Source organism: Schistocerca nitens, chromosome 5, assembly GCF_023898315.1.
Source record: "Schistocerca nitens isolate TAMUIC-IGC-003100 chromosome 5, iqSchNite1.1, whole genome shotgun sequence".
NCBI lineage: Eukaryota > Metazoa > Arthropoda > Insecta > Orthoptera > Acrididae > Schistocerca > Schistocerca nitens.
The window spans coordinates 629205013-629232720 of NC_064618.1; the positions used below are offsets into that span (position 1 = coordinate 629205013).

General features: G+C 43.4%; 1 protein-coding gene across 3 annotated transcripts in view; it reads left to right on the forward strand.

Moving 5' to 3' along the window:
- The window catches only part of LOC126260894 (paramyosin, long form), a 192240-nt gene that overhangs the window by 106813 nt on the left and 57719 nt on the right, over positions 1 to 27708 (forward strand). For all 3 annotated transcript variants that reach the window (XM_049958342.1, XM_049958341.1, XM_049958343.1), the window contains exons 6-8: positions 23231 to 23309; positions 23392 to 23511; positions 26923 to 27048. In XM_049958342.1, coding sequence (XP_049814299.1) covers positions 23231 to 23309; positions 23392 to 23511; positions 26923 to 27048 — 325 coding nt within the window. The remainder of the gene's footprint in view (positions 1 to 23230; positions 23310 to 23391; positions 23512 to 26922; positions 27049 to 27708) is intronic.

Sequence of the window (27708 nt, forward strand, 5' to 3'; positions counted from 1 at the left end):
TCATTTCCGTATCTTCAAAATTGTAGGTTTAGTGCATCTTTTACATAAAGCGTGTTTTTCATGAAAGTCCACACTTACGTAAATAATACTGTTGTTTCGTCCAGAGACGAAAACGTTGGCCTGGTGGAATAAAGGATCTTGTCTCTGAGAACAGGAAACAAAGCGTGTCGGTGCAAGGGACTAGTGAATTAAGTCATCAGTCATCATCAGAATGGGGAAGATATTTCATGTAGTGTCCCATAAGAATCCATCTTACGGCCATTGCTCTTACTTGTGTACATTAATGGCTCTGAGTACTATGGGACTCAACTGCTGTGGTCATAAGTCCCCTAGAACTTAGAACTACTTAAACCTAACTAACCTAAGGACATCACACACATCCATGCCCGAGGCAGGATTCGAACCTGCGACCGTATCAGTCGCACGGTTCCGGACTGCGCGCCCAGAACCGCGAGACCATCGCGGCCGGCGTACATTAATGATCTCTCATCAGTTACACTGCCAGAAGCAGAGTTCGTTTTGTTTGCAGATGACACAAGTATTGCAATAAATAGTATGTCGAGTGTAGTTCTAGAAAGATCTGCTAATGATATTTTCATTGATATTAATAAATGGTTTAAAGCCAACTCACTGACATTAAACTTCGAAAAGACTCACTATATGGAATTCAGAACCTGTAAGAGGTTTCCACCCAGTATATTCATAAAGTATGAAGAAGAGCACATAGAAGAGGTTGACAGTGTGGGATTACAACTTGACAATGAATTCAGTTGGGAGGAGCACACCACAGAACTGCAGAAACGCCTTAAAAAATCTGTATTTGCAATTCGAGAGTTAGCTGACATAGGCGACATAAAAATGAAAAAGCTTGTATACTTTGCCTACTTTCATTCCATAATGTCATATGGTATAATATTGTGGCGTAACTCTTCGAGTCAAACAAAAGTTTTCGGAGTCCAAAAGCGTGTAATACGTATTATTTGTGGAGTAAATTCACGGACGTCCTGTAGAAACCTCTTCAAAGAACTGGGTATACTAACTACTGCCTTTCAGTATATTTACCCCTTAATGAAATTTGTCCTAAATAATATATCTCTTTTTCCAACAAACAGCTCAGTTCATACATACAATACCAGGAACAAAAATGATCTGCACAAGGACTTAAGAGCACAAAAGGGGTCTACTACTCAGGAACACTCATCTTCAATAATTCGCCAGCAAACATAAAAAATTTAGTTACAAATAAAGATCAGTTTAAAAGGAGCCTTAAAGACTTACTAGTGGCCAACTCCTACTCCACTGACGAATTTTTTAATAGAAACAAATGATGTATTGTATATATTCATACTATTAGTATTGTTATTTCAGCTTAAAGAAAAACAAATATTGACATGTTCCCCATCCACGAGGATCTCCTCAGCACGGATCTATGGAACGAAAATCTAATCTAATCTAGAAGTGCTTTGGAGGCTGATACTGAAACCGCGAATCTCAAGAGTCACCTTTCGGTGAGAGGAGGGGATTAGAGGGTTGGAGGGCATTAGAGGAGTGTCCGTGGCGATTCCCAGGGGCTGTAGGTAACACCCTCCGCCTACACTTGGGTAGCTGCAGAGCGTTGCCATACGGAGTGATTTCCTCTGGCGGGTCAGAGCAGTGCCCCTTGCGCGGCTGCAGCGCGCAGCACAGCCTCGCCGCCTACCTGTTGGCGCGGCAGTGCCGGCCGCAAATAGCAGGGCGCTGCAAATAGCCGGCCGCTGGCCAGAGGCGCCCAGCCGGGCCGGCCCAGCCCGGGCCATATGAGGCCAGCGCCACGCGACACCGCCCCGACACCCACTCCCCTCGCCGCCCCTCCGCCGCAGCTCACGTATCGCGCTCCCACGTCTGGGCGCACGCGCCGTCTCAACCGGACTCCAGCCGCGTATCCCACTCTCCCTCAGATACCTGGAACACCCCCCGCCAGTCCTGTGTCTCACGCAAAATCGATTCACAGCATCAGGCTCTGTCCCCATCGTGTGCCGCGCCTCTCTAACCGTGCTCCAACTTCCTCACGCCTTCACACACTCCATATCCTTTCTCCCGGTGATTTCCCTTCCGAAGTCGTGTAATCTTTCCTGAGCTCTACGCCGTCTTTTCAGTCTTCCCAATTTTCAACCCTTCTCAACCAACAGACTTTCTCATACCACTTCCTGTTCAGTCCCTTCTGCATCGAAATCCTTTACCTAGAAAATGTTACAGGGACCTCCCCAACACAATCTTCCTCGCAGTTCCCAAGGCTAGACACATCACTGTCTCATGTGAACACTCTTGCCTTGTTGAGTACACGGTTCTAGGCGCTACAGTCTGGAACCGCGCGACCGTTACGGTCGCAGGTTCGAATCCTGCCTCGGGCATGGATGTGTGTGATGTCCTTAGGTTAGTCAAGTTTAAGTAGTTCTAAGTTCTAGGGGACTGATGACCTTAGAAGTTAAGTCCCATAGTGCTCAGAGCCATTTGAACCATTTGTTGAGTACATCAGTTTCCGCCAGATCAGCGAAGCTATACAGCGTCAGAGGTGGTCAGTACTCAGATGGGTAGCTTCCCATGTAAGCCACACGCTGTTCGCTACTTTCTAGAGTCGTACTCTACCAAAACTGTGGTTCGGCAGTTTCTGTGCACTATATAAAAGACGCAATAAACAGTAGATCACCTGTAATACTGCCAGCATTGGTAGTGAAAGAATCATAAATGAATGACTAAGAGAAAAACTGGGGGCCAACGACTTCTCTTTTTTTATTTGCTTTACATGTAATTAGAAACACACATCATTCATTGTTAGTCCATTGTCTGTTTTATATACTTACAGAATATAAATTATACAGGGTGGTCCATTGATAGTGATCGGGCCAAATATCTCAAGAAATAACCATCAAACGAAAAAACTACAAAGAAGGAAACTCGTCTAACTTGAAGGGGGAAACCAGATCGCGCTACGGTTGGCCCGCTAGATGGGGATGCCATAGGTCAAACGGATATAAACTGCGTTTTTTTTAAACAGGACCCCCATTTTTATTACATAGTCGTGTAGTACGCAAAGAAGTATGAATGTTTTAGTTGGACCACTTTTTTCGCTTTGTGATAGATGACGCTGTAATAGTCACAAACGTATAAGTACGTGGTATCACGTAACGTTCCGCCCGTGCGGACGGTATTTGCTTCATGATACATTACCCGTGTTAAAATGGACCGTTTACCAATTGCGGAAAACGTCGATATCGTGTTGATGTATGGCTATTGTGATCTCAATGCCCAACGGGCATGTGCTATGTATGCTGCTCGGTATCCTGGACGACATCATCCAAGTGTCCGGACCGTTTGCCGGATAGTTACGTTATTTAAGGAAACAGGATGTGTTCAGCCACATGTGAAACGTCAACCACGACCTGCAACAAATGATGATGCCCAAGTAGGTATTTTAGCTGCTGTCGCGGCTAATCCGCAGATCAGTAGCAGACAAATTGCGCGAGAATCGGGAATCTCAAAACCGTCGGTGTTGAGAATGCTACATCAACATCGATTGCACCCGTACCATATTTCTATGCACCAGTAATTGCATGGCGACGACTTTGAACGTCATGCACAGTTCTGCTACTGGGCACAAGAGAAATTACGGGACGATGACAAATTTTTTGCACGCGTTCTATTTAGCGACGAAGCGTCATTCACCAACAGCGATAACGTAAACCGGCATAATATGCACTATTGAGCAACGGAAAATCCACGATGGCTGCGACAAGTGGAACATCAGCGACCTTAGCGGGTTAATGTATGGTGCAACATTATGGGAGGAAGGATAATTGGCCCCCATTTTATCGATGGCAATCTAAATGGTACAATGTATGCTGATTTCCTACGTAATGTTCTACCGATGTTACTACAAGATGTTTCACTGCTTGACAGAATGGCGATGTACTTCCAACATGATGGATGTCCGGCACATAGCTCCCGTGCGGTTGAAGCGGTATTAAATAGCATATTTCATGACAGATGGATTGGTCGTCGAAACTCCATACCATGGCCCGCACGTTCACCGGATCTGACGTCCCCGGATTTCTTTCTGTGGGGAAAGTTGAAGGATACTTGCTATCGTGATCCACCGACAACGCCTGACAACATGCGTCAGCGCATTGTTAATGCATGTGGGAACATTACGGAAGGCGAACTAATCGCTGTTGACAGGAATGTCGTTACACGTATTGCCAAATGCACTGAGGTTGACAGACATCATTTTGAGCATTTATTGCATTAATGTGGTATTTACAGGTAACCACGCTGTAACAGCATGCGTTCTCAGAAACGATAAGTTCACAAAGGTACATGTATCACATTGGAACAACTGAAATAAAATGTTCAAACGTACCTATGTTCTGTATTTTAATTTAAAAAACCTACCTGTTACCAACAGTTCGTCTAAAAGTGTGAGCCATATGTTTGTGAATATTACAGCGCCATCTATCACAAAGCGAAAAAAGTGCTCCAACTAAAACATTCATATTTCTTTACGTGCTACACGGATATGTAATAAAAATGAAAGTTCCTATTTAAAAAAAAACGCAGTTGATATCCGTTTGACTTATGGCAGCGCCGTCTAGGGGGCCAACCATAGCGCCATCTGGTTTCCCCCTTCAAGCTAGACAAGTTTCGTTCTTTGTAGGTTTTTCGTTTCACTCTTATTTCGTGAGATATTTGGCCCGGTGAGATCAATGGAGCACCCTGTGTATATTGTTTAGAACGTTCTTCATCTTCAACAAAGGAAATGGTATCCCGCTATTACTAAAAAATGCAAAAGTTGTTTATGAACAACAGAAGCTTTTTATATAAGTTCAACGAACCAATGAAGCGATGTTTGATATACTCGTATTTTTGCTATGCAGCTATCTTTTATTTTACCCTTTTTTTAGGGAAATTTCGTTTTCTATTGCTATATGGCAAATCTGTATTGTTTCCTTTATTTATACTACAACATCCCTCGGTTTCATGTTACAAATCAAAAATTTTTGAATAAAACCTGAATTAAACATCGACAGTTTAAATTTTGCTATAAATACAGTTTACTTTTAAGTGACAGACAGGAGGATAAGGATGTAGAACAAAAATATTCCATAGGTTACCTGGCCCTTTACATATCCTCACTCAGTTTCTAAGCGATTCACCACTTCCTGTATTCACGGGAATCTAGTAAGACACTGATCGCATACACAAAGAAAACAATTGTTATGAGGTAACGCCTCATAGGTATGCATCTCACCTAACATACAGGTAATATGGGTAGGACCTTAACTGACCAAAGCTACAAGGAAAACTTCTGTAGCCTATGCTTACGTACATTAGCCTACGGTACTTTTGCAACTCTGCTACATTGTCTTTGCCCTTCTGCCAAAGGGGAGGAGAGGTGGTAGCGTAAAGTTTCTGAAACCAGACTATGCGCCATTGTCCTGGATTAAATTCCAAATTCTCAGCAATGTCGCATGGAGCGAGGGCACGTCACCCTCTTCATAATGATCCATCTGTCGGATGGGGACGTTAAGCTCAGCTATTCGAGAGAAGTAAGATATGTACTGGCACCAGCTTTCACCCTATCACTTCTCCCATTCTCTCATCGTCATATAATGCAAACATGATCCCACGCAAAACACACACTCATTCGCGAAGGAAACGTGTCGGTCTTCATGAAGGATATGAAAAATCTTTGCAATTAGGAAGCCGAACCTGCCCTTCTCGGTCTCCTTGACAACTATACCATATGATTTTACTTTTTAACATCTCATCAAGCCTAAGATAATGGTTTTCATTGTTGTTAGTATATTTATATGTGCTTTTTAATTATTTTATTCAATGGCGGAAGAGTGGCATTTTGAGCCAAGGTCAGCTCGCTTCCATGTTGCACGAATATAAATCACGGACAAGTGAAAGAAGAGTGCTACTTAAATCAGTCTTTACAATTCCTCCTAATGTAATGGTGTTTCGAGCTCACTGCCTTCTCTTTCCGCCAAAAGTTGCTGATGTACACACATCAAAAAAAAGTTTTGCGTCACCTTGGTTCCCAGAACTCCTGAAGATAGATGTTGACTGTGGATATTGTATCACAGACACAGTCCCTTTGACTGTTCAGAAATGTCACTAAACCCGCCCAAAGATGTAAACAACCCTGTATGAGTAGCGCCTATTAGACGGAGAGGGTCCGACAGCCAATCAGTTCCATTCGTTCCACCAGGAAGGATGTACACGGCTCGTGTTGTCTGTAGCTCAACCATGCCTAAACAGTCAATACTGTGGTTCGACTGCGTCTGCATTGTTGCTTTGTGCCAGGCAGAGCTCTCAACAAGGGAAGTGTCCAGGCGTCTCGGAGTGAACCAAAGCGATGTTGTTCGGACTTGGAGGAGATACAGAAAGACATTCCTCGCTCAGAGCGCCCAAGGGCTACTACTGCAGTGGATGACCGCTACCTACGGATTATGGCTCGGAGGAACCCTGACAGCAACACCACCATGCTGAATAATGCTTTTCGTGCTGTCATAAGTCGTCGTGTACAACTCAAACTGTCCGCAATAGGCCGCATGATGCGCAATTTCACTCCCGACGTCCATGGCGAGGTCCATCTTTGCAACCACGACACCATGCAGCGCGCTACGGTTGGGCCCAACAACATGCCGAATGGACCGCTCAGGATTGGCGCCACGTTCTCCTCATCGATGAGTGTCGCATATGCCTTCAACAAAACAATCGTCGGAGACGTGTTTGGAGGCAACGCGGTCAGGCTGTACGCCTTAGACACACTGTCCAGCGAGTGCAGCAAGGAGGAGGTTCCCTGCTGTTTTGGGGTAGCATTATATGGGGCCGACGTACGCTATTGGTGATCATGGAAGGCGCCGTAACGGCTGTATGATATGTGAAAGCCATCCTCCGACCGATAGTGCAACCATATCGGCAGCATATTGGTGAGGCATTCGACTTCATGGACGACAATTCGCGCCCTCATCGTGAACATCTTGTGAATGACTTCCTTCACGATAACGACATCGCTCGACTAGAGTGGCCAGAAGTTTTCCGGACATGAACCCTAACGTGCCTGAGTGAGATTGAAAAGGTCTGTTTATGGACGACGTGACCCACCAACCACTCTGAGGCATCTACGCCGAATCGCCATTGAGGAGTGGGACAATCTAGACCAACAGTGCCTTGATGAACTTGTGGATAGTATGCCACGAGGAATACAGGCATGCGACAATGCAAGAGGACGTGCTACTGAGTGTTAGAGGTACCAGTGTGTACAGCAATCTGGACCACCACTTCTGAAGGTCTCGCTGTAAGGTGATACAACATGCAATGTGTGGTTTTCATGAGCAATACAAAGGGCGGAAATGATGTTTATATTGATCTCTATTCCAGTTTTCCGGAACTCTCGGAACCGAGATGATGCAAACTTTTTTTATGTGTGTATTCACATACAAAAGTTTTCGTATTTTTTGTGGTTCAGCGGGATTAAAATGCAGGAAAATCAGTGCCTAAAATAGCCTGAACAGAGCGTACAAATGTATGATAGATAATTCTCTGTAAAATTCTCTTGCGTCAGGTAAGACATAAATCGATGTTTCTATGTAAAAAGAAGTAACTGCTACAAGGTACGATTAGGTCTATTGACTGTCGTTGAATTTAAACTAACAGCACTATTGTTAGTTATTCCGCGGAGAGCAGGAAAAATACTCCACTGAGAAGCGGCAAAGAGAATAAATTAAGAGCAACAAGAAGCATTTTTATGTCTGTAACAAGAAAAAATTGTTGACTCTGCTAAAGTACGTTAAAAAAAGCTTTTCTGTCATTTGCACTCAGATGAAAACTAGTTTTATGTCCTCCGCATTTTTGAAAAAAATAATTTGATTTAAAAAAAGTCCCTCACACTTGATACCAGGTTTGAAATAATCAAACGTACTTCATTCGCCAATGACGAAATCAAGACAAATTCGTTGTACTCCGACTTGCTTATCTCCTGCTACGTCAGTGCTGAAGCTAACGGGGCCCACGAAAAATACGTCCCCACCGCGTGCGCAACAAAATTGTGACGTCACACTAGTCAGCCTGTCCGCACACTTCACGGAGGTTCTGCTCCATGCGGGGCCCAGGGGATACCAATAGACCAGCAGTGTCACCTGTTGAGACGTACGCGCCACGGCCTGTCTTTCTCGTTCTTCTCAGAGCTAACTACTCGCAAACTCCGCCTTGCTCACTGTTTAGCAGGATCCGTTTAACAGGTCTCCTGCCAGACAACCTTTTCGAATGAAGCCGCTGAGCAGCGGTCACCAGACCCCTCTAGTGAAGCCTGGTATTCGGCGACTTGCAATGGTAATGGTTGAACGCCTCAGGCAATCGACGGTGAGGGGTAGGGATGACGGAAGCAAAGATGGTTCTCCGCTTCCCCCTCCCCCCATCCTCTGCTCTCCCCACTTCATCTGTCATTCACCCGCTACCTCTAGATTCTCGAGTAACATTGCTTTTCACAATGAAATTGTACGAAAACGTCTGCAGGGTGAACATGAATCCCACGGATAAAATATCAGATAGTATAGGAATATTTTCTGAGTGTTTTGGTATAAGAGATCCGTTGTCTACAGTGGATCGTTACGTATTGATTGCGTATTGTTAGATTTCTTATCTTCGTTTGTCTTTGTATCTATATTGCACTGAAAATTTCTGCTAAAGAAGTTCAGATGTTGACGGTAGGCGCTGCGTGTCTTGTTTCATTCACGCATGGCGCCTGCTGTTGACAGCAGTAATTCCCAGCTTACTCTTCGCCCTTAAGCTTGCATTCAGGACTGCTCGGTTCTGTCTATGGTTTCTTTTTCCGGTAATGTTAGTTCTACGTTGCCAGTGATACACAGCAGTATAGATAAGTTTACTGAAGTAGAGTTAGTCAATGTGCGCCTCGCATATGAGTTCTCTGAATCCTACGGAAGAGCGCCACAACAAAGGCGTGCTAAATTTTTCTCTCTGGCAACTGCATCAGTACAGAGGCGCTGCGAGAAACTGGATCTTCTTGCGGGAGTCTTTTCACAGAAACAAACGTAACTGGCGTAACAGACCGAATAAATCGTAATTATATTATTACCCTGCAATGAGCCACCAGGGATGGAGGGTCTCTTTTATCAATATACTCACAAAATAATCCTGACCAACACCAGATATAGTGCCTGCGTACTCGGTGTACTTGGCAAGCCATTCGTATCCCATTCAAAGACGATGCGCCAGAAGAACGAAATTGCTGTCTGCACATCTCCGAAAAAAGTAAAATGCCTCCAGTCCGAAGGTTGGTTTGATCAGCACATGCTTATGTGCGAATGGACCTATAGGGAGTGGTGTGTCCTTGCCTGTCTCCCACCTTTGAATTGTCTAACTTAGCCAGTTACATAGAGACTCGGAACCATGGCGCAGCGTGGTATTTTTCACATGGTCAGACAAACTAATGCCAGGGATGAAAGAAGCGATAAGCGAGAGACGACATTCGGGTGTATACTCTTGGAATTGACAGAGTTAGTCGTGACGTGACACTCAACGTCCTTTCTCTAGTGTCTTTCACTGGAGCCTGCCGAGAACTTCTCTCACACTCTAGTGGTGACTTAATATACACGTGATGAATCTCGCATCTCTTTTCTGGTTTCTCCGATACTATGTGTTACGACTGAGCGAATGTGATCCCAGACTGCAGATACGTACTTGAGGACACAAACACAAATCTTCCACATGGCCATTGTTCATGTGAAGCCAGGCGTCATCACATCTCCTCATCGATGCCCGTACACATTCAAAAATCCCATGCGTCTTCCGAATGCACTGACAACCATTCACAATGTGTTCTCGGAGTTCATCGACAATACTGCTACCGAAAGCTCATGCTAACCCATAACTGAAGGGAATATACGAATAACGGTATTGGCAATGTCAAGAGACATACACAGATAGAATTTCATAAGAAGAATTCAGCAGAAAAAGAGAAAAGAAAATTAACAGATTTCCGGAAACCTTGTCAAGGAATGTAATCGGTTGGAACGAAACCTAATTCAAGGAAGTTATAGCACTCATAAAAATACGATGATAAAAATGGATTAGAAATGTGACAATTCATAAAACTTCAATTAACTTTCTTAAGAGATATTACTCAAATAAATTCTGATATTACACTTATGAGCCAAAACAACATGACCACTGCTCATGGCGACGTTGAGAGCGCGTGACGCGGTAACAAAAGTATGTAAACGGCGCAGACAGGGACGGGGATCACTCTACCGAAGATATGGGCTGCAAATTGGGAAATCCATTGAGATAAGCGAATTTTACAAAGTGCAGACTATCATTACTTAGAGCCTGTGAATTAGTATCTCTAAAACGGCAGAGCTGGTCGAATGTTCACGTGCTACTGTCGTGAGCATCTGCGGAAAGAGGTAGGAGGACAGTGAAACTACCACTAGGCGCTAAATGGTTGGACGTCCACGACTCTTCACAGAACGTAGGATAGATGGTGATCTGTGACACCTCTGCCGAAAGAGCACAATGCTCGTGCACGCACAAGTGTTTCGGAGCATACGGTTCATCATATATTGTTCAAGATAGAGCTCCGCAGCAGACCGCGCCTAAGTGTTCACTTGCTGACGCAACAAAATCGTCAATTAAGATTGCAGTGGGCACGGGACCATCGGGTCGATCAATGCAAACGTGTCGGCTCTTCGGATGAATCAAATTTTTGCTTCACTAGGTCGATGGTCGTCTCCACAAACGCCGTCATCGAGGTGAATGGCTGCTCAAAACATGCAGCACGCCACGGATACAGGCTGGTGGGAGCGGTATTATGCTATGGGAGACATTCTCCTGCGCTTACATGGGACTTACGGTAGTAATCGAAGAATGCTGACAGCTGCGAACCACCTACATTCCTTCATGCTTGATGTCTTCCCCGACGCCGATGTCATTTTTCCCCGTGCCTCGGAGCCCGAACCGTGCTACAGTGATTTGAGGAGTATTACAATGAACTCACTTTGATATCTCGGCGACAGAGTCGCCTGATGCAAAACCTCTGGAACCAATCTGGGTCGCTATCGGGCACCAGGACACCACCACCGCTTATGCAAATCAGCGGTTCGTTATTAACTCGAATTGCATGACCTGTGAGTAGACATTTTTTGCCACATACCTCCACAAATCTACCAACAAACTGTCGGATCCCTGATACACAGAGTCAGTTATGTATTTCGTTCCAAAGGCGGACAAACAAGCTATTAAGCAGGTGGTCATAATACTTTGGCTCATCAGTGTACACTTGCGTACCTGATAACGTAAACGGTAAAGAATCTTACGTTCGATATTCAACACATAACGTTAGTTGATTTTCTGGGGGACGTATTCTGTCGTTCGTGACCATCAAATGCTTCACTTGTTTACACAAAATTTTTCTGGAGACTTAATTTTTTGTTAAAATAAAACTGAATGAGTGCTCTAAATGGGTTATCTCTCGTGTTTTGTTGCATTTTGATCGTTCTGGTATGAAAACACGGTTTAAGTTAAGACCTGATATGTGCACTCGTAAGCACAATTTCAATCTAAGATAGATTTGAAGCTAAAATCTTAACATTGTTCAAAACTGGTTCAAATGACTCTGAGCACTATGGGACTTAACTACTGAGGTCATCAGTCCTCTAGAACGTAGAACTACTTGCACCTAACTAACCTAAGGACATCACATACACCCATGCCCGAGGCAGGATTCGGACATGCGACCGTAGCGGTCGCGCGGTTCCAGATGTAGCGCCTAGAACCGCACGGCCACCACGGCCGGCTTAACATTGTCTTTAGTACTGGCGCAGTCGCTTTTGCAGCGGATGTGAGCACTGCCTGCAGCTGTGTTCTCTGTCTGGAATATCGATATCAGATTATTTTGCTATTAATAATTTGTACGTTCACTTTTATCACTGTTTTTCATATTTCAATCCATAAAATGAACGTAGAAAGTGAAAAATTGATGATCAAGTAAGGATCCTTTGCATGCTTTCAGAATAGCTAATGCACCATGGCCTAATACTCTGACACTGACTGGAGTCGACGTTTCAAAGAGTGACAGCGTTAGAGATGTGGTGTCATAGAATGATGATAAAATAAGTGGACTGATAAGATATGAGGAGGTTCTCCACAGAGTGGATGAGGAGCTGCGTGTATGAAAAGCATTGAACAGAAGAAGTTTGGATGACAGAACACGTGTTAAGACATTAGGGAGTAATTCGTATGGTGCTAGTCTGATCTGTAGAGGGCTAAATCTGTAGAAGAATTGCGACATTGAAATACATACAACAAATAATCAAGGTTGTTGGGTATGTGCGATGAACAGCGGAAGAAACTGCGGAGGGATTCATCGAACTATTCATGATACTGGCGGAAGGGAAAATGAAACGATCTTCAGAACGTTCGTGCCTTTGTTATCACTAAACAGTGCGGTAGAATGCAGAGCTAATTTTGAAAACCTGAAAATGGAGATCTTTCCTCTCTATCTTTGTCTGTATCAGTATCGTGTACATGGACTCTGTGACACTCTTTCAAGGTTATTAAACAAATCCGTGACGAAGCGCGCACTCTCCTTTGAATTTATTCTTTATCTTCTGTTAATCCAAATTAGTAAAAGTCCCGAAGCGATTAACGAAGAATCTTCCAAACGTGATCGAACAAAGACATTTTAAGCGAACCTTTGATATGTGAATTACAGTTCCGAAGGACCTGACTAAAAGTCTGAGTCTGGCATATGCCTTCCCTACGTTTCCATTTATGCGGTCGTTCTGCCTTACTTCACTCCGGACGGGAACTCCTAGACACTTGCAGGCTGTGACTGAATGTCGACCATGTAATCAAATGATACCGGATATTTTCATATATTTAGCTACATTACATTTTATATATTTATACTGAGGGTCAGATTGAGAACTATAACTACGATTACTGACAAGGTGATGGATATTGGTGATCGCTGATAAGATTGTTGACGGGGATGCCATCTCTGATCTTTAGCAGCCACAGCTCGTAACTCACCTAGCTGAGTTTGGTATAGCATTTCCTCTGCATTCGTGTTATGGTTATACCGCCAATACTCGGTTCTCAAAGCCTCGTCTGCTTGGCAAGGTACTTCACGGGCAGGTAAGGTTTGACATTTGGATGGAAGAGGCTGCATATTCGCATTATCATCCCATTGGTACTAATCACTAAGAAGAGTGGAAGAATGTACAAGATGAGATAGTGAAAGATATGGGGATATAAGGACTAAACGAAAAAATAAAATTGAAGAAAATGGAACGAATATTTTGATCGTATGGGCGAAGAAAGACTTCTCTGTAAATGCTCTAAATTACAAAATGAAGTGAATAAAGAAACGTACGGAAACCAGACAAGAGAGGGCGCACCACAAAAGACAATTTGCTAAATACCTTAAGTAAAGAAGAAGAAGAAGAGGAATTGCTATAGATAAAACCAGCCAGCCATTGCTACAAACAGCTCCCTACAGACGCTGCCTTTGCTTCTCACGATGCCTCCCCACCGCTTCCCATCGTACTAGCAGGAACAAACATTCCAAATGCAAAACATAGTTTTGGACACGTGGAAATGTATGTACAAGGATGTATCATAAATTCTTCATTGTTGTTTCACGTCCTTCCGTTCATTTTTGAAGATGTTTTCTCTTCATTCCCACAACTATCCTTTCTTTCTTTGTCTGGGCCTTGTCCCGCAGTTACGCAGGGTCGGCCATGGTTAATCGGATGTGGCATGGTAAGTTTAAGGGGTGGCCGGATGCCCTTCCTGCCGCCACCCTGTACCCCCCGAGAAGGAATTAAGGTACCCCAGCTGTCTGTGTCTAATGTAAGCTATGGAATAGTGCGAATGTGTTGCAAATGTCTGAGAGTCGTGTAACTGAGGCGGAACGTGGGGACCAGCCCGGTATTCACCTAGGGGGATGTGGAAAACCGCCTAAAAACCACATTCAGGCTGGCGGGCACACCGGCCCTACGTCGTTAATCCGCCGGGCGGATTCGATCCGGGGCCGGCGCGCCTACCCGAGTCCAGGAAGCAGCGCGTTAGCGCTCTCGGCTACTCTGGCGGGTTCATTCCCACAGCTAACCTTATCCCAATGTTATTTAAATTATAAAAGTGCGGAAGTTCCGCACGTGTTCCCTGGTTCTGTGTATTAGGCGACGCTACGAAATGTATCGCAGGCTTTCTGGAAGTCAAAAAATACAAGTTCGACATGAGTTGCATAATCTAATGCCTTCTGGAACTCATGAATGACGAAAGTAAGTAGTCTTTGCAGAATCTGTGTTGATTCTTACTTATGAGTAATCATTATGTGACAGCACAATTTATTCGAATGTCCACCAGATCACTCGGAACTGAAACTGCAAAATTGGGTGCCAAATGTTGTCTCCGCACTCTGAACAGCTGGTTGTGCACAGCAGCAGCAGGGCTGCCACCCCTACCATTACTAGGAGCAGCGGAAACTCTACGAGCTCACGCCTACCTTACTTAACCCGAGAAGCCTGCGACTCGCCGCGAGCAGTTTTAGGGAAGAGCAAGAATAGAATACCGCGAGAACAGCGCTCACGAGAGCTGAGCGCGGGCTATGCTAGGAGAGTGTGGAGCCTGCCAGCTGTTGCGTCAGCAATCGGTCTGGCTACTGGCTACACGTGCCGCTGTTAGCAGTGCCCCCATGCGGCAACCTATAGCGTCATCAGGTGTCCAATGGCGCTTCTGGACTGCTTTCTGAACATCAGTACAAAAGGCTAAAAAACTACACTATTTCCATTAACATAAAAATTACTACACACGATTCTTTTCAAATCAGATTTTTATTGATAATATCTCCTTTTATTAAATTTCACGGTCATAAGAAAAAAAAAGATAGACTCCCTGCTTCCATCCTGTTTTCACACAAATGTTGAAAATTTAAAACACGAAGGAAAAGAAATAAATACTTTTATTTCTTTATCCTCCCAGCTGTATTTGTTGTCTTCCACTTTAAATTCTATCGAATTCAAAGCCACAAGGCTCCATGTGTAGGCACAAGGATGCGGGAACCATTGTACATCTGCGACATACAAGGTGATCAGAAACAATCTGGAAAACTTGTAGGAGTGTTCTAAGGGAGATTGTACTGAGAAATAACCGCTAAGAAAAAAAAAACTCGATACGTTGTGCCGTTTCACAGTTAATTAGCATTAAAGTTAGCCAATTAGCTCCTTGCGTGTGCAAATTCAAGCGGCCCGCCCGAGACAGTGGGAACAAACGAGTTCTTCGTAGCTAGCGGGGCCGCTTGACTTTGAGAGCGCAACAGCGTGATCGCCTAACTTCAACGATAATTAACTAGGAAACGGTGCAACCTATAGATTTTTTCTTAACGATTATTTCTCGTCAGAACCTACCCTGCAACATCCTTACATGCTTTTCACACTGTTTCTGACCACCCTGTACGTCGTCTAGTAGGGAGCATGAGAAAACTGCTCTCTGTTAGATGATATATGTTTCAGACATGTATCGGTTCGTGGGTCTTTGTGCTTGAAAATGGAATTTTAGGGTGTCGTCAGAATTTAAACTAGAGAATAGCAAATACAATAGAGTTGATAGGACAAAAAAAGGTGAACAAAAAAGTATTCACTTATATTCCTCTGCAGAGTTCTTAGCAGCTGACATCGCCATCATCCTCTGTCACTACAGAACCTAAATGAAGGAAAACCATAGGAAATATTGCTTTCAACCTTCTCCAGAGAAAGTGTACCGCACAAGTCGAAGTTCCATACCCATAAAATGGAAATTGCTTCCTGGAAAGAATAAATATGTGTGAAAAAACGCGCCCACGGAGAAAACGTTTACATACGTCGTACAACTGCATACAAGTTCCCCAATGGTAAGGTATTTTACTCTGAAATTGAAATGATAAACGACATACATCAAGTGAACTTTGTAGAGTTGTCTAAAAGTTTTCAGTAAATGGCTCAAATGGTTCAAATGGCTCTGAGCACTATGGGACTCAACTGCTGAGGTCATTAGTCCCCTAGAACTTAGAACTAGTTAAACCTAACTAACCTAAGGACATCACAAACATCCATGCCCGAGGCAGGATTCGAACCTGCGACCGTAGCGGTCTTGCGGTTCGAGACTGCAGCGCTTTCAGTAAATACTCTGTGTTAACCCCTCAATCTAGAACACTTTTTCCATACATTATTACGTATGTAAGCGTAATATTATAGGAGATATTAGAATAAAACAGCTTTATTGAAAAACACATCAAATATTTTCATGAATCTTAAATTATAGTCACTAGTCATAACAGGGGAAAATTTAAATGTCATACGACATATTTCTTGTGTTTATGCTTTTCACCTCTTGTAAATATTTAGTAACAACGTGACAAAGGTACACATTAATGTAAAGAAATTAAACACTCAGACAACTTTTATTCTTAAAAGAAAGAGAAAGAAGACTACAATCGAACATGTAAAAATAGAAGGGTCACAGTGAGTGAAAAAGTAATTTGAGCATAAAAAATCCAGAACAATGCATTTTAAGAAAGGAAAAAATCCAAAAAAGTAGTTGAGAATAAGGTTAAATTATCTGAAAAAATTCATGTTAATGTACATGACTTTTTTGACAATATCTCAAGATAACTACGCAAATGAAATTGCATAGAAATATATTAAACAGAGAAAATACATATCAAACAGAAGAAAAACAAAGTGTTCCTGTAAAACTAGCGAAGAAAAGGGTTAGTGGGATGAAAAAAAAACATGAAACTAATTTTTCAAACTAACGTAAGAAAAATATATTATATACAAGATAAGTTGAAAAATGTTTGCAACTTTCAAAAAAGTATTGATCCAGTTTATGACAGTTTTATGTGTAAAAACTTATGTGAATCAGAAATTCACATCCAGACCAGAACTTCTGGCGATTTTTTCTCAGCCACAATGTACCACTCGTGATCATAAAACCTTCATTCGCATACAGGAAATTTTTCTTAACCTCAGTCATTGTACTGTAGTATTAAAAGATCTTGTGCGTGGAAACCAGTATACTTTTATCCATTATGCAGCACGTGGAAGTTGTTACCTGTGCCTAAATTTGTAAAATTCTGTAAAAGTAACGTTACTGGAAAATATACGTCATGTTTTCCAACAGATACTAACAACTCAGCACGTCCCCCACAATGTATCATCTGGTAACCAATCGCTAGGCAATTCGAAACCGGTAATCGAAAATAAAAATTTAAGAATAAAACATTAAGCGATTGGTTGCAGTGATTTCTGGAAAGCTTTGGTGTACTCTTAGCGGACTGGAAGGAATTTTCGTTTCTTATATTCTTAGCAATTCCATATTGTGTAGTCTCCTCCGGCAAACGATATACGTGGCTTGTAAGAGTATAATAAAATTTAATCAAGTACTCAACACTTCGTATTGTTACAGTCAGCTTAACAGCACTGGACAATTAATAACAATAAAGAAAAAAAAATTCTCTGAGTCCTCACGGAAGAAGAGCAGCTTCTCCAGGAGCTAAAAACCAGATTCGGATCACGGTCCAAGCACGCTGGTTTAAACTGACGAGAATAAGTCATCCAGCCAGTAGAACATTTAGTATTAATTCGACTGCTCTAATTTACAAACAATTGGAAGTGTAAGGGAAGATAATGGAAATCGGTTGGAATTGATGTTCACTACTCTACCGTTAGGTGGATGCCCTCCTATCTCCTCCTCATCCTGATATAAGCATTCAGAAGAGTGACGGAAGTTCACAAACCTTCCCACTAGTGTGTAGCCTTTTCCCTTTTAATAAATCTGAGGGGGTTGGCAGTACTAATGATGGACGTTAGGGGAATTGTTTTCAACCATGATGACCCAACATCGAGCTGACTTGGCAGTTGTGTGAAGTCGAGTCTAAGGCGCCCCCACAATCTGCCACAGGATACCTTTTGCACACCTGACATCACAGAGAAAGCAGGAACCATTATGTCGTTCGACTGTTTGTTGAAGCACCGCCATGTTGTCTGGAAGCAATGGAATGGTGCATCATCTTGTTCAATCTGTAGCCGGCCGCGGTGGTCTCGCGGTTCTAGGCGCGCAGTCCGGAACCGTGGGACTGCTACGGTCGCAGGTTCGAATCCTGCCTCGGGCATGGATGTGTGTGATGTCCTTAGGTTAGTTGGGTTTAAGTAGTTCTAAGTTCTAGGGGACTGATAACCACAGCAGTTGAGTCCCATAGTGCTCAGAGCCATTTGAACCAATTTTTTCAATCTGTAAGTCCCATTGAGGACTGTGTAAACTCGCGAACTGGTGAACATTATCAGCATATCCTTTAATGCTCGGTTGCGAGGAACGACTATACAAGAGCAAGTAGTCACATTTCATCCCACGTAAACATTCCACAAACGCGTCTGAAACGTACCCTGCCAACAAGAAGAGTGTAGCGTCACATGTGATTCTTGTACGAACACGGTCTGCGGTGACCACCTCCATTGTCTGAGTATTCTAGTGCTGCCTACAGAAGTGCCCTCGTGGGATGGTGGCTTCTGCCTCTAGATGACTGCCTGCTCACAATATCAATCAAGCGGGCCAAAAGCGACCCCTGTCCTGCAAACGCTGTTTATCACGGCAGCTGACTTTGGTGGCGGTGTTGCCTGCAACGGAGTTCTGCCTGCAGAGTATGCGGCGACCAGCGCTTGCCCAACTTCAGACGTGATGTCTCTCTGGCTGGATCACCCGTCCAGGATCAAATGGATATAGGTCTCGAGGTTTCCGAAATCACAAACGCAACAATCCTCGGCTAACAGGCGGTCTAACTAAGCGACAATGACGTAGCAGGTTGAATTGTTCCACTCACTGAGGCAAGTAAGATGCTACCTCTTTAACATTAAAGATATGTAATAAATGTTTCTAAGCTATGACACAAATTCTGCTTCCTTAAAATCGTAAAAATGAAGGTTGGTTTGAGCAGTGCACAGCTTCAAGGCTGATTACTACTTTCTTCTTGTAATGTAAAGGGAAACATGCATTTGAAAGAAAGAAACAGTGTCTCTTAAGTATTTTTCAGTTTACGAGTCAGTTGTTCCCAGTATTTTTATGTGTGTTACAAGATTTAAATTACTAACCCTTACAGTTCTCTTTAAAGTAACTCATTTTTGTCTCGAGTTATGGCTTACGATAGCTAAGTAGGTATGTGTGAAGCTATAAATCCAGAAACCTACGGCTGAATCGTTGACTGACCATTTTCGCGTTTTTCATCTCTGAAAATTATTTATTAAGGTGAAAACGGCCAGATTACAACTTGTTTGGGGTCCACATTAAACTGTAGGTTCCCTTATAACAGCATGGGGTAAGTAATTTTTTCTGTAAAGTTCAAACCAACCTAAAAGATTGATACTTATATGGATATGGTATCTGTTTTTTCGGACATGTCTGAAAGAACAGACACCATTGATGGCAGGCAGCCGTCTAGAACGAAATTAGAATTAATTTAATACCTTCAGCTGCTGACGGGCGTTGATATATATCAGCGGACACAGGTGAAAATGTGTGCCCCGACCGGGGCTCGAAATCGGTATCTCCTGTGTTGGGGGGGGGGGGGGGGGGGGACACTACGAATGTAGTGTGCGAACATACAGGGTGAGAATGCGGGTCTCGCGGGAGCCGTACGCGAGATAGTCCCCGCAGTCGCGCTCTCCTCTGTGCCCTTGGTGGCTCAGATAGATAGAGCGTCTGCCACGTAAGCAGGAGATCCAGGGTTCGAGTCCCGGTCGGGGCACACAATTTCATTTGTCCCCGCTGATATATATCAACGCCCGTCAGCAGCTGAAGGTTTTAAATTGATTCTAATTTCGTTAAAGATTGATGGCAGTTTTGCTTCAATCTTCACTCTTGAATAAAAGTCCTATTTTCTCCATCTCCTTGGCTATCCACTTCAGTTATAACAAGGGTTACCACTTATGGAAATTCTCAAAATTCCGAAGAAGCCTATTAAACGTGAAAACCATCGATTTCAGTTTTTCGACAGCTGACATTGAAACTCCGAGTCAGGCGTTGCTAGTTCGTTATGTATTATAACATTTTTACATTCTCATTATCAAAAACTAATTCCTGAGATGGTCGTAGGGTGCAAAATTTTAAAACTTTTGATCGTTCTATATATGAAGTTTTCGTTTTACGCTGAGGTGATCTAAGGCGCCTTGCCACGGTTCGCGCGGCTGCGCCCGTCGGAGGTTCGAGTCCTCCCTCGGGCATGGGTGTATGTGTTGTCCTTAGCATATGTTAGTTTAAGTTAGATTAAGTAATGTGTAAGCCTAGGGACCGATGACCTCAGCAGCTTCGTCCCACAGAACTTACCACAAATTTCCAGTTACTGAGGTGACAAAAGTCATGGGATAGCTCCTAATATCGTGTCGGAACTCCTTTTGCCCGGTGTAAGGCAGCAGCTCGTCGTGGTACGGATTCAACAAGTCACTGGAAGAGCACTGCAGAAATATTAAGCTATGCTGCCTCTACTGCCGTCCATAACTGCGAAAGTGTTATCGGTGCAGGATTTTGTGCACAAACTGACCTCTAGAGTACGTCCCATAAATGTTCGATGGGATCCATGTCGGGCGATCTTGGTGGCCAAACCATACGCTCGAATTGTCCAGAATGTTCTTCAAACCAATCATGAACGATTGTGACCCGGTGACAGGGCGCAATGTCATCCATAAAAATTCCATCGCTTTTCTGGTAACATGACGTCCATGGATGGCTGCAAATGGTCTCCACGTAGCCGAACATCCAGAGGACCCAGTCCATTCCACGTAAACACAGTCCATATCATTATGGAGCCACCACCATCTTGTACAGTGTCGGAACTCCTTTTGCCCGGTGTAAGGCAGCAGCTCGTGGGGTCTGCGCCATCAGCTACCATCAGCTCGTACCAACTGGAATCTGGAGCCATCTAATCAGGCCACGGTTTTCCAAGATCCAACCGAGCACAGGAGTTATGCTACAGGCGGTGTTGTGCTGTTAGCAAAGGCATTCACATCGGTCTTCTGCTGCCATAGCCCACTAAACACAAATTTCGCCTGACTATCCTAACGGATACGTTCATCATACACCCTACGTTGAATTCTCCGGTTATTTAACGCAGTGTTGCTTGTCTGTTAGCAATGAAAACTCTACGCAAACGCCGCTGTTCTCCGTCGTTAAGTGAAGGACGTCGGCCACTACGCTGTCTGTGGTGAGAGGAAATGCCTGAAATTCGATATTCTCGGCACACTCTCGACACTGTGAATCTCGAAATATTGAATTCGCTAACGATTTACGAAATGTAATGTCCCATGTCCAACTTCCATTCCGCGTTCAGAATTAATTCCCGTCGTTTGGCCATAGTCACGTCGGAAACGCTTACACACGAATTGCCATAGTACAAATAGCAGCTCCGTCAATCCACTGTCCTTTTACATCTTGTGTGCGTGATACCACCGTCGTCTTTGTATGCGCTTGTCTTTATACCTTGACTTTTGTCTCCTCGGTGCACGTAGCCTGGGATGAAGAATAAAGCACAATCCGAAGACGTATTAGCCTTCAGACTATGGTGAACGAACGTATTCCATCACTTTCTTAACCACAAACAACTCAGTCGCCCGATCCCCACCTTAGAGTAAAGCAGCTTTTTCTGTTTACTTCACTTGGTCTTTGCTTCCCAGTCAGACAGCTGGCCTATGTAGCCGAGCGGTTCTAGGCGCTTCAGTCCGGAACCGCGCTGCTACTACGGTCGCAGGTTCGAATCCTGCCTCGGGCATGGATGTGTGTGATGTCTTTAGGTTAGTTAGGTTTAAGTAGCTCTAAAGTCTAGGGGACTGATGACCTCACATGTTAAGTACCGTAGTGCTTAGAGCAATTTTAACTATTTGAACAGTTGTTGTTTGTTGTTATGGTCTTCAGTCGTGAGACTGGTTTGATGCAGCTCTCCATGCTACTCTATCCTGTGCAAGCTTCTTCATCTCCCAGTACCTACTGCAGCCTACATCCTTCTGAATCTGCTTAGTGTATTCATCTCTTGGTCTCCTTCTACGATTTTTACCCTCCACGCTGCCGTCCAGTACTAAATTGGTGATCCCTTGATGCCTCAGAACATGTCCTACCAACCGATCCCTTCTTGTAGTCAAGTTGTGCTACAAACTCCTCTTCTCCCCAATTCTATTCAATACCTCCTCATTAGTTATGTGATCTACCCATCTAATCTTTAGCATTCTTCTGTAGCACCACATTTCGAAAGCTTCTATTCTCTTCTTGTCTAAACTATTTATCGTCCACGTTTCACTTTCATACATGGATACACTCCATACAAATACTTTCAGAAACGACTTCCTGACACTGAAATCAATACTCGATGTTAACAAATTTGTCTTCTTCAGAAACGCTTTCCTTGCCATTGCCAGTCTACATTTTATATCTTCTCTACTTCGACCAGCATCAGTTATTTTGCTCCCCAAATAGCAAAACTCCTTCACTACTTTAAGTGTCTCATTTCCTAATCTAATTCCCTCAGCATCACCCGACTTAATTCGAGTACATTCCATTTTCCTCGATTTGCTTTTGTTGATGTTCATCTTATACCCTCCTTTCAAGACAGTGTAAGTGTAGTGGACTGACAAGGCAGCCAGTCCACAGAGACGGGTAGCCGAAAGGGCACACGTACACACACGCCGACTGGCGCGAAGTCTGGAACAGGATTCGTAATGAATGTGATAAAGAAAAGAACGTAGCTACTAGAACACTTAACTTTTATATCGTCCTTTGGTATACAGCATTCTTGATGACACAAGTGAGACTATCTTGAGATACATGCAATGGTACAAATGGCGCCTTTCTAGGTCGTAGCCATTAACTTAGCTGAAGGCTATTCTGTCTCTCGGCAAATGAGAGAAAGGCTTCGTCAGTGTAGTCGCTAGCAACGTCGTCGTACAACTGGGGCGAGTGCTAGTACGTCTCTCGAGACCTGCCTTGTGGTGGCGTTCGGTCTGCGATCCTGACAGTGGCGACACGCGGGTCCGACATGTACTAATGGACCGTGGCCGATTTAAGCTACCACCTAGCAAGTGTGGTGTCTGGCGGTGACACCACAGTAAGAGTGAGAGACTAATGAGCAGGGGTGTCCTTTGTGTTGCAGGGCTGAGAAGGAGAAGGCCAAGTTCCAGCAGGAGGTGTACGAGCTGCTGGCCCAAATCGAACAGGCCAACAAGGAGAAGGTGAGCGAACAATTGCAGTGTGTAGCCTGCCAGACCCCCGTACGACTAGAACTCCTTCTCTAATACCGTTTCCACTTTGCAGCTGATGAGCGTCAAGCATGTTGAGAGGCTTGAGATCACCATCTCAGAATTGAGCATCAAGATCGAGGAGCTGAACCGCACCATCGTTGACATCACATCCCACAAGACGCGCTTGTCACAGGTAAGATTCTCTTGCCTTCTCTTCAATCTCTCAGACTGTATATCTCGAGTATATTCTGCACTCATCACTTTGTACCTCTGCCGTGCGGGATTAGCTGAGCGGTCTTAGGCGCTGCAGTCATGGACTGTGCGGCTGGTCCCGGCGGAGGTTCGAGTCCTCCCTCGGGCATGGGTGTGTGTGTTTGTCCTTAGGATAATTTAGGTTAAGTACTGTGTAAGCTTAGGGACTGTTGACCTTAGCAGTTAAGTCACATAATATTTCACACACATTTGGACTTTGTAGCTCTGTTTATACCTCCGCTTGTGGAATCTCAACTCTCCAACTTCAGCGACTGCAGGCATACTGCTTCTCTAACCTCACTTTTAAACATTGTTGTGAACAAGCCTGTGATTGTGCGATAATACGGTTATTTCTCATTACTTTCGGCTACCAGTCATTTTATGAATGTTTTTTCATTTTGACAAGCATTTCCATGAACTGCTGTAAGAACAAGCACTTAAACTGAGAACAAATTCTGAAAGAGTGACGCGTTGATCAAAATAAAACAACTTTCATAATATAGCTGGTAGCAGAAATTCATTTATTTACAACAAATAATGAAAAATTGTAGCAATGTTATCTCATTCCTCGGACTCCGTCCCCCCCCCTCCCCCCCCCCCCAAACTCACCTGTTTCTTCTTGTGTAACCCTTACTTGTAAGTTGCCTCATGAATTAAACCTAATAAGTGGAATCTCAGGTGAAGCTGTATTCCGTTATGATAATATCACATTATCACGTTATTCAATTATTGCGTATCTGTTCAGTTAAACAGAAAGAAAAAACGTTCATACCCTGTAGAGTTACAGACTCCAGCACGATTGTGCTAAGTGTCAAACTATAATAAAGCAAGGCTAGAGACACCTATCTAAATCTGTTGTACCCTAAATTTCTTGATTTCTTTTAAATGGTTCGCAGATTGTATGTTATACAATATCAGTCCATGATGAAATTCTTCTCTTAAGGGTCCAACAGTATCATTGTTCTCCTTATGTCTTTGATGCAGATTAAACGCGGCACAATCACACATCCTGTATCCTCACGGAGTCATTTACAGCTGTTGTCGCCAGTACAATAATGTCATAAACAGTATTTCTTGCGTTTTCTATTTTTGTCACCTGTTCGCTTTGTATGCGGACGTTTGTGCGATATATTCTAAATATGTAACGTTGCATACAGTCCTTACGCAGACAGTACTGTCTTCTGCAGTACCTTCTATCCCCTTCTACTTTATTTCTTATTCTTTTCCTCGTTTTCTTCTTTCTTTCTGGCGAAGGTGTTCCTAGTTCTGTAAGAAACATTTGTGTGATTTCATTACCATCCAGTCACTTGCAACTTTTTTTCCGAACCTCCGTCTTCTGCTTTCGTTACAGAGCACCTAACAGCTACATTTAACGCATCAATGCTTTGTCACATTTTCCTTTGCTCTCTTTCTGTTGTTTATTTTCCTCCCTGCCTACTACTGTTCTGTCTGGGAAACCTTCTATCTTCTTAAATTCATTTCCGTATTTTGTTCTGTCTTCAATTTATTCTTTATCTGCGTCCATTTCTTCCACGTCTTCATCTACTGTCGTAAGCTCTTTTACTTGTCTGTCTACTTGAACTTAAAATGTTGACTGCCTTGTGGTAACTGGCGGCCACAGCAGAACCGCACGCCTGGCACCTTGTGGCCGCCAGAACCTCAAGCCTAATGCCGTGCGCCTGGCCTGGACTGCCGGCGAAACATACATCACTAAGTTCACGGCAGTCAATGTGTTAGTCTTTGTCCGTCTGTATGGAACATTAGTCTTCTCTGCCTAATTTAATCGGTAATTTTTTGTAATTGTTTCTACATTTCGGTGTTCTTTTTTAGTTGAAATTTTTGTTTTGTTGCTCTATTTCCTAGCACCTTCTTCACACTCTTCCTTTACTTTTCCTGATTTCTTCGTTTTCTTTTCTTCTTTTTAATTGTAGCTTTGGCTGAGAGATCACACGCGTTGCCTACATTCCTCCACCAATCATTTCTGTTCCTTCCTTTCGAGGTCCATTTCCTCAGGCCCAACGCCTCCATATCTTCGCTTATTGCACCTTGTCCGTGGCCTTCTTCGGCCATTTTCGCCCTCCAAGAATACTGAGAATGCTACTTGCGGTAGTCTTTCCTCTTCCATCCTAATTAGGTGTCCTGCTAACATCACTCTTCTTTTCTTAATCCATCGGCCAATCTCAGCTTGTGAGTAGAGGTTGGCAATTCCTGATTTTTTAATATCCTCCGTTCCTGTGAGAGGGTGTCTCTCTTGTGGCCAAACATCTATCCGTCGAGAAAAAGCAGTTTTTGTACATCTGTCTTGTACATCTTAATGTAAATGTTTCAGACTCATGCGGACCTACTGGGACAATTAAACTTCTGTATAGCCTGATTTCAAAAGTTCTCGAAACTGCTCTACTGTAGAGCACGTCCCATAAGCAAAACATGCTCTTTTTGCCACTGCGATACTTGCCTCAATCTCAATATCCACTCTATTATGCTCGGTAATAATGGTTCCCAAATATTTAATATGTCAGTTCTTTCAAAAGTGACTTATCCACCGTCAATAGGGTACCATAATAGGATGCATTGTTTACGACCATGTACTTAGCTTTCTCCTCATTAATTTGTAACCATGCTTCCTTTACAATATTTGTGTAGGACCTTGTCATGAGCTGTCAGTCTTCTTTTCTGCCACTTAGAATAACATCTCCTTAATGCAACCCGATTTATTGCGTTATCACCCAGTCTCATTCCAGCTGGGTTTATTTCTTGATGTTTTCTGTCTATCTCAATATCCATTCTATTATGCTCGGTAATAATGATTCCCAAATATTTAAATATGTCAGTTCTTTCCAAAGTCACTTCATCAACCGTCAATGGGGTACCATAATTGGGGGCCTTGCTTACGACCATGTACTTAGCTTACTCCTCATTAATTTGTAACCATGCTTCCCTTACAATATTTGGGTAGGACCTTCTCATGAGCTGTCAGTCTTCTTTTCTACGACTTAGAATAACACCTCCCGCATATGCAACCCGATTCATTGCGTTATCACCCAGTCTCATTCCAGCTGGGTTTAATTCTTGATGTTTTCTGTCTATCTTTTCTAAAATTAAAAGAATAAGTATTGGAGATAATATGTTTCCTCGTCTAAGACCAGTGATGACTTCAAAGTGCTCTGAAATTCCTGTACTGATCTTTACAATAGTTTTCCTCTAAACACATCTATAGAGACCCTAAAAGTAGCGTTTCTGACCCTCAGTAATTAACATTTTCTCCCTTAGTCTGTCCTTCCTTTGATCTATGAAAGAGAATGATACAGGTTATAAGTGTTTAAGCCACGACTGTGAATTTTCCGTCCCGCAGGAGAACATCGAGCTGGTGAAGGAGGTGCAGGAGCTGAAGGTGAACCTGGAGAACTCGACGTACCTCAAGAGCCAGCTGGCCGGACAGCTCGAGGACGCTCGCCGGCGCCTGGAGGACGATGAGAGGGTGAGCGGTCATCAAACGGCACACAGCGTAGGAAAGATCCAAACGACAAAAAGTGGGGATTTATCTAAACCTTGCTTCTCGTGGATACCTGTTCAGGCCCTTTGCCACTGTGTCATTCCGCTCGATTATATACAAGAAGCTATGAGGTGTGTTAAGAGTGTGAATAAAAGGATTTCGCAAGCGCCGAACTATCTAGAAGTATCTGAAATAAAAACTTTTCCTCTCAGGCTCATCCTTCAGTTCCTATTTATAATATTGGAATAAGAAAATCTCAGAAAGCAACACATTTTATTGTGGGCAACCACAGATGGAAGAAGGTCTTCTTATTAAAGAAAGCCGCAGCAACTGTCAAACAAGCCTTTGCAAACTGAAATTCCGTTATTCGGTACACCTGAATAGAAGAACTTTAGGTTGGAGTAAACATAAAAAATTTTGACAAGGAGTCCTGCCAAATCAAAATGTAGCTTCAACGATGTTTAAATACTGAATAAACTAGATGGACAAGAACCCTCAAGAGAATCGGGAATACAAGAAGCAAAATACCCATATTCAAATCATTTTCTTTCAAATTCTGAAGGTGGCAGGGGTAACATACAGGGAGCGAAAGGCTATTTACAATTTGTACATAAACCATATGGAAGTTATAAGAGTCGCGGGACA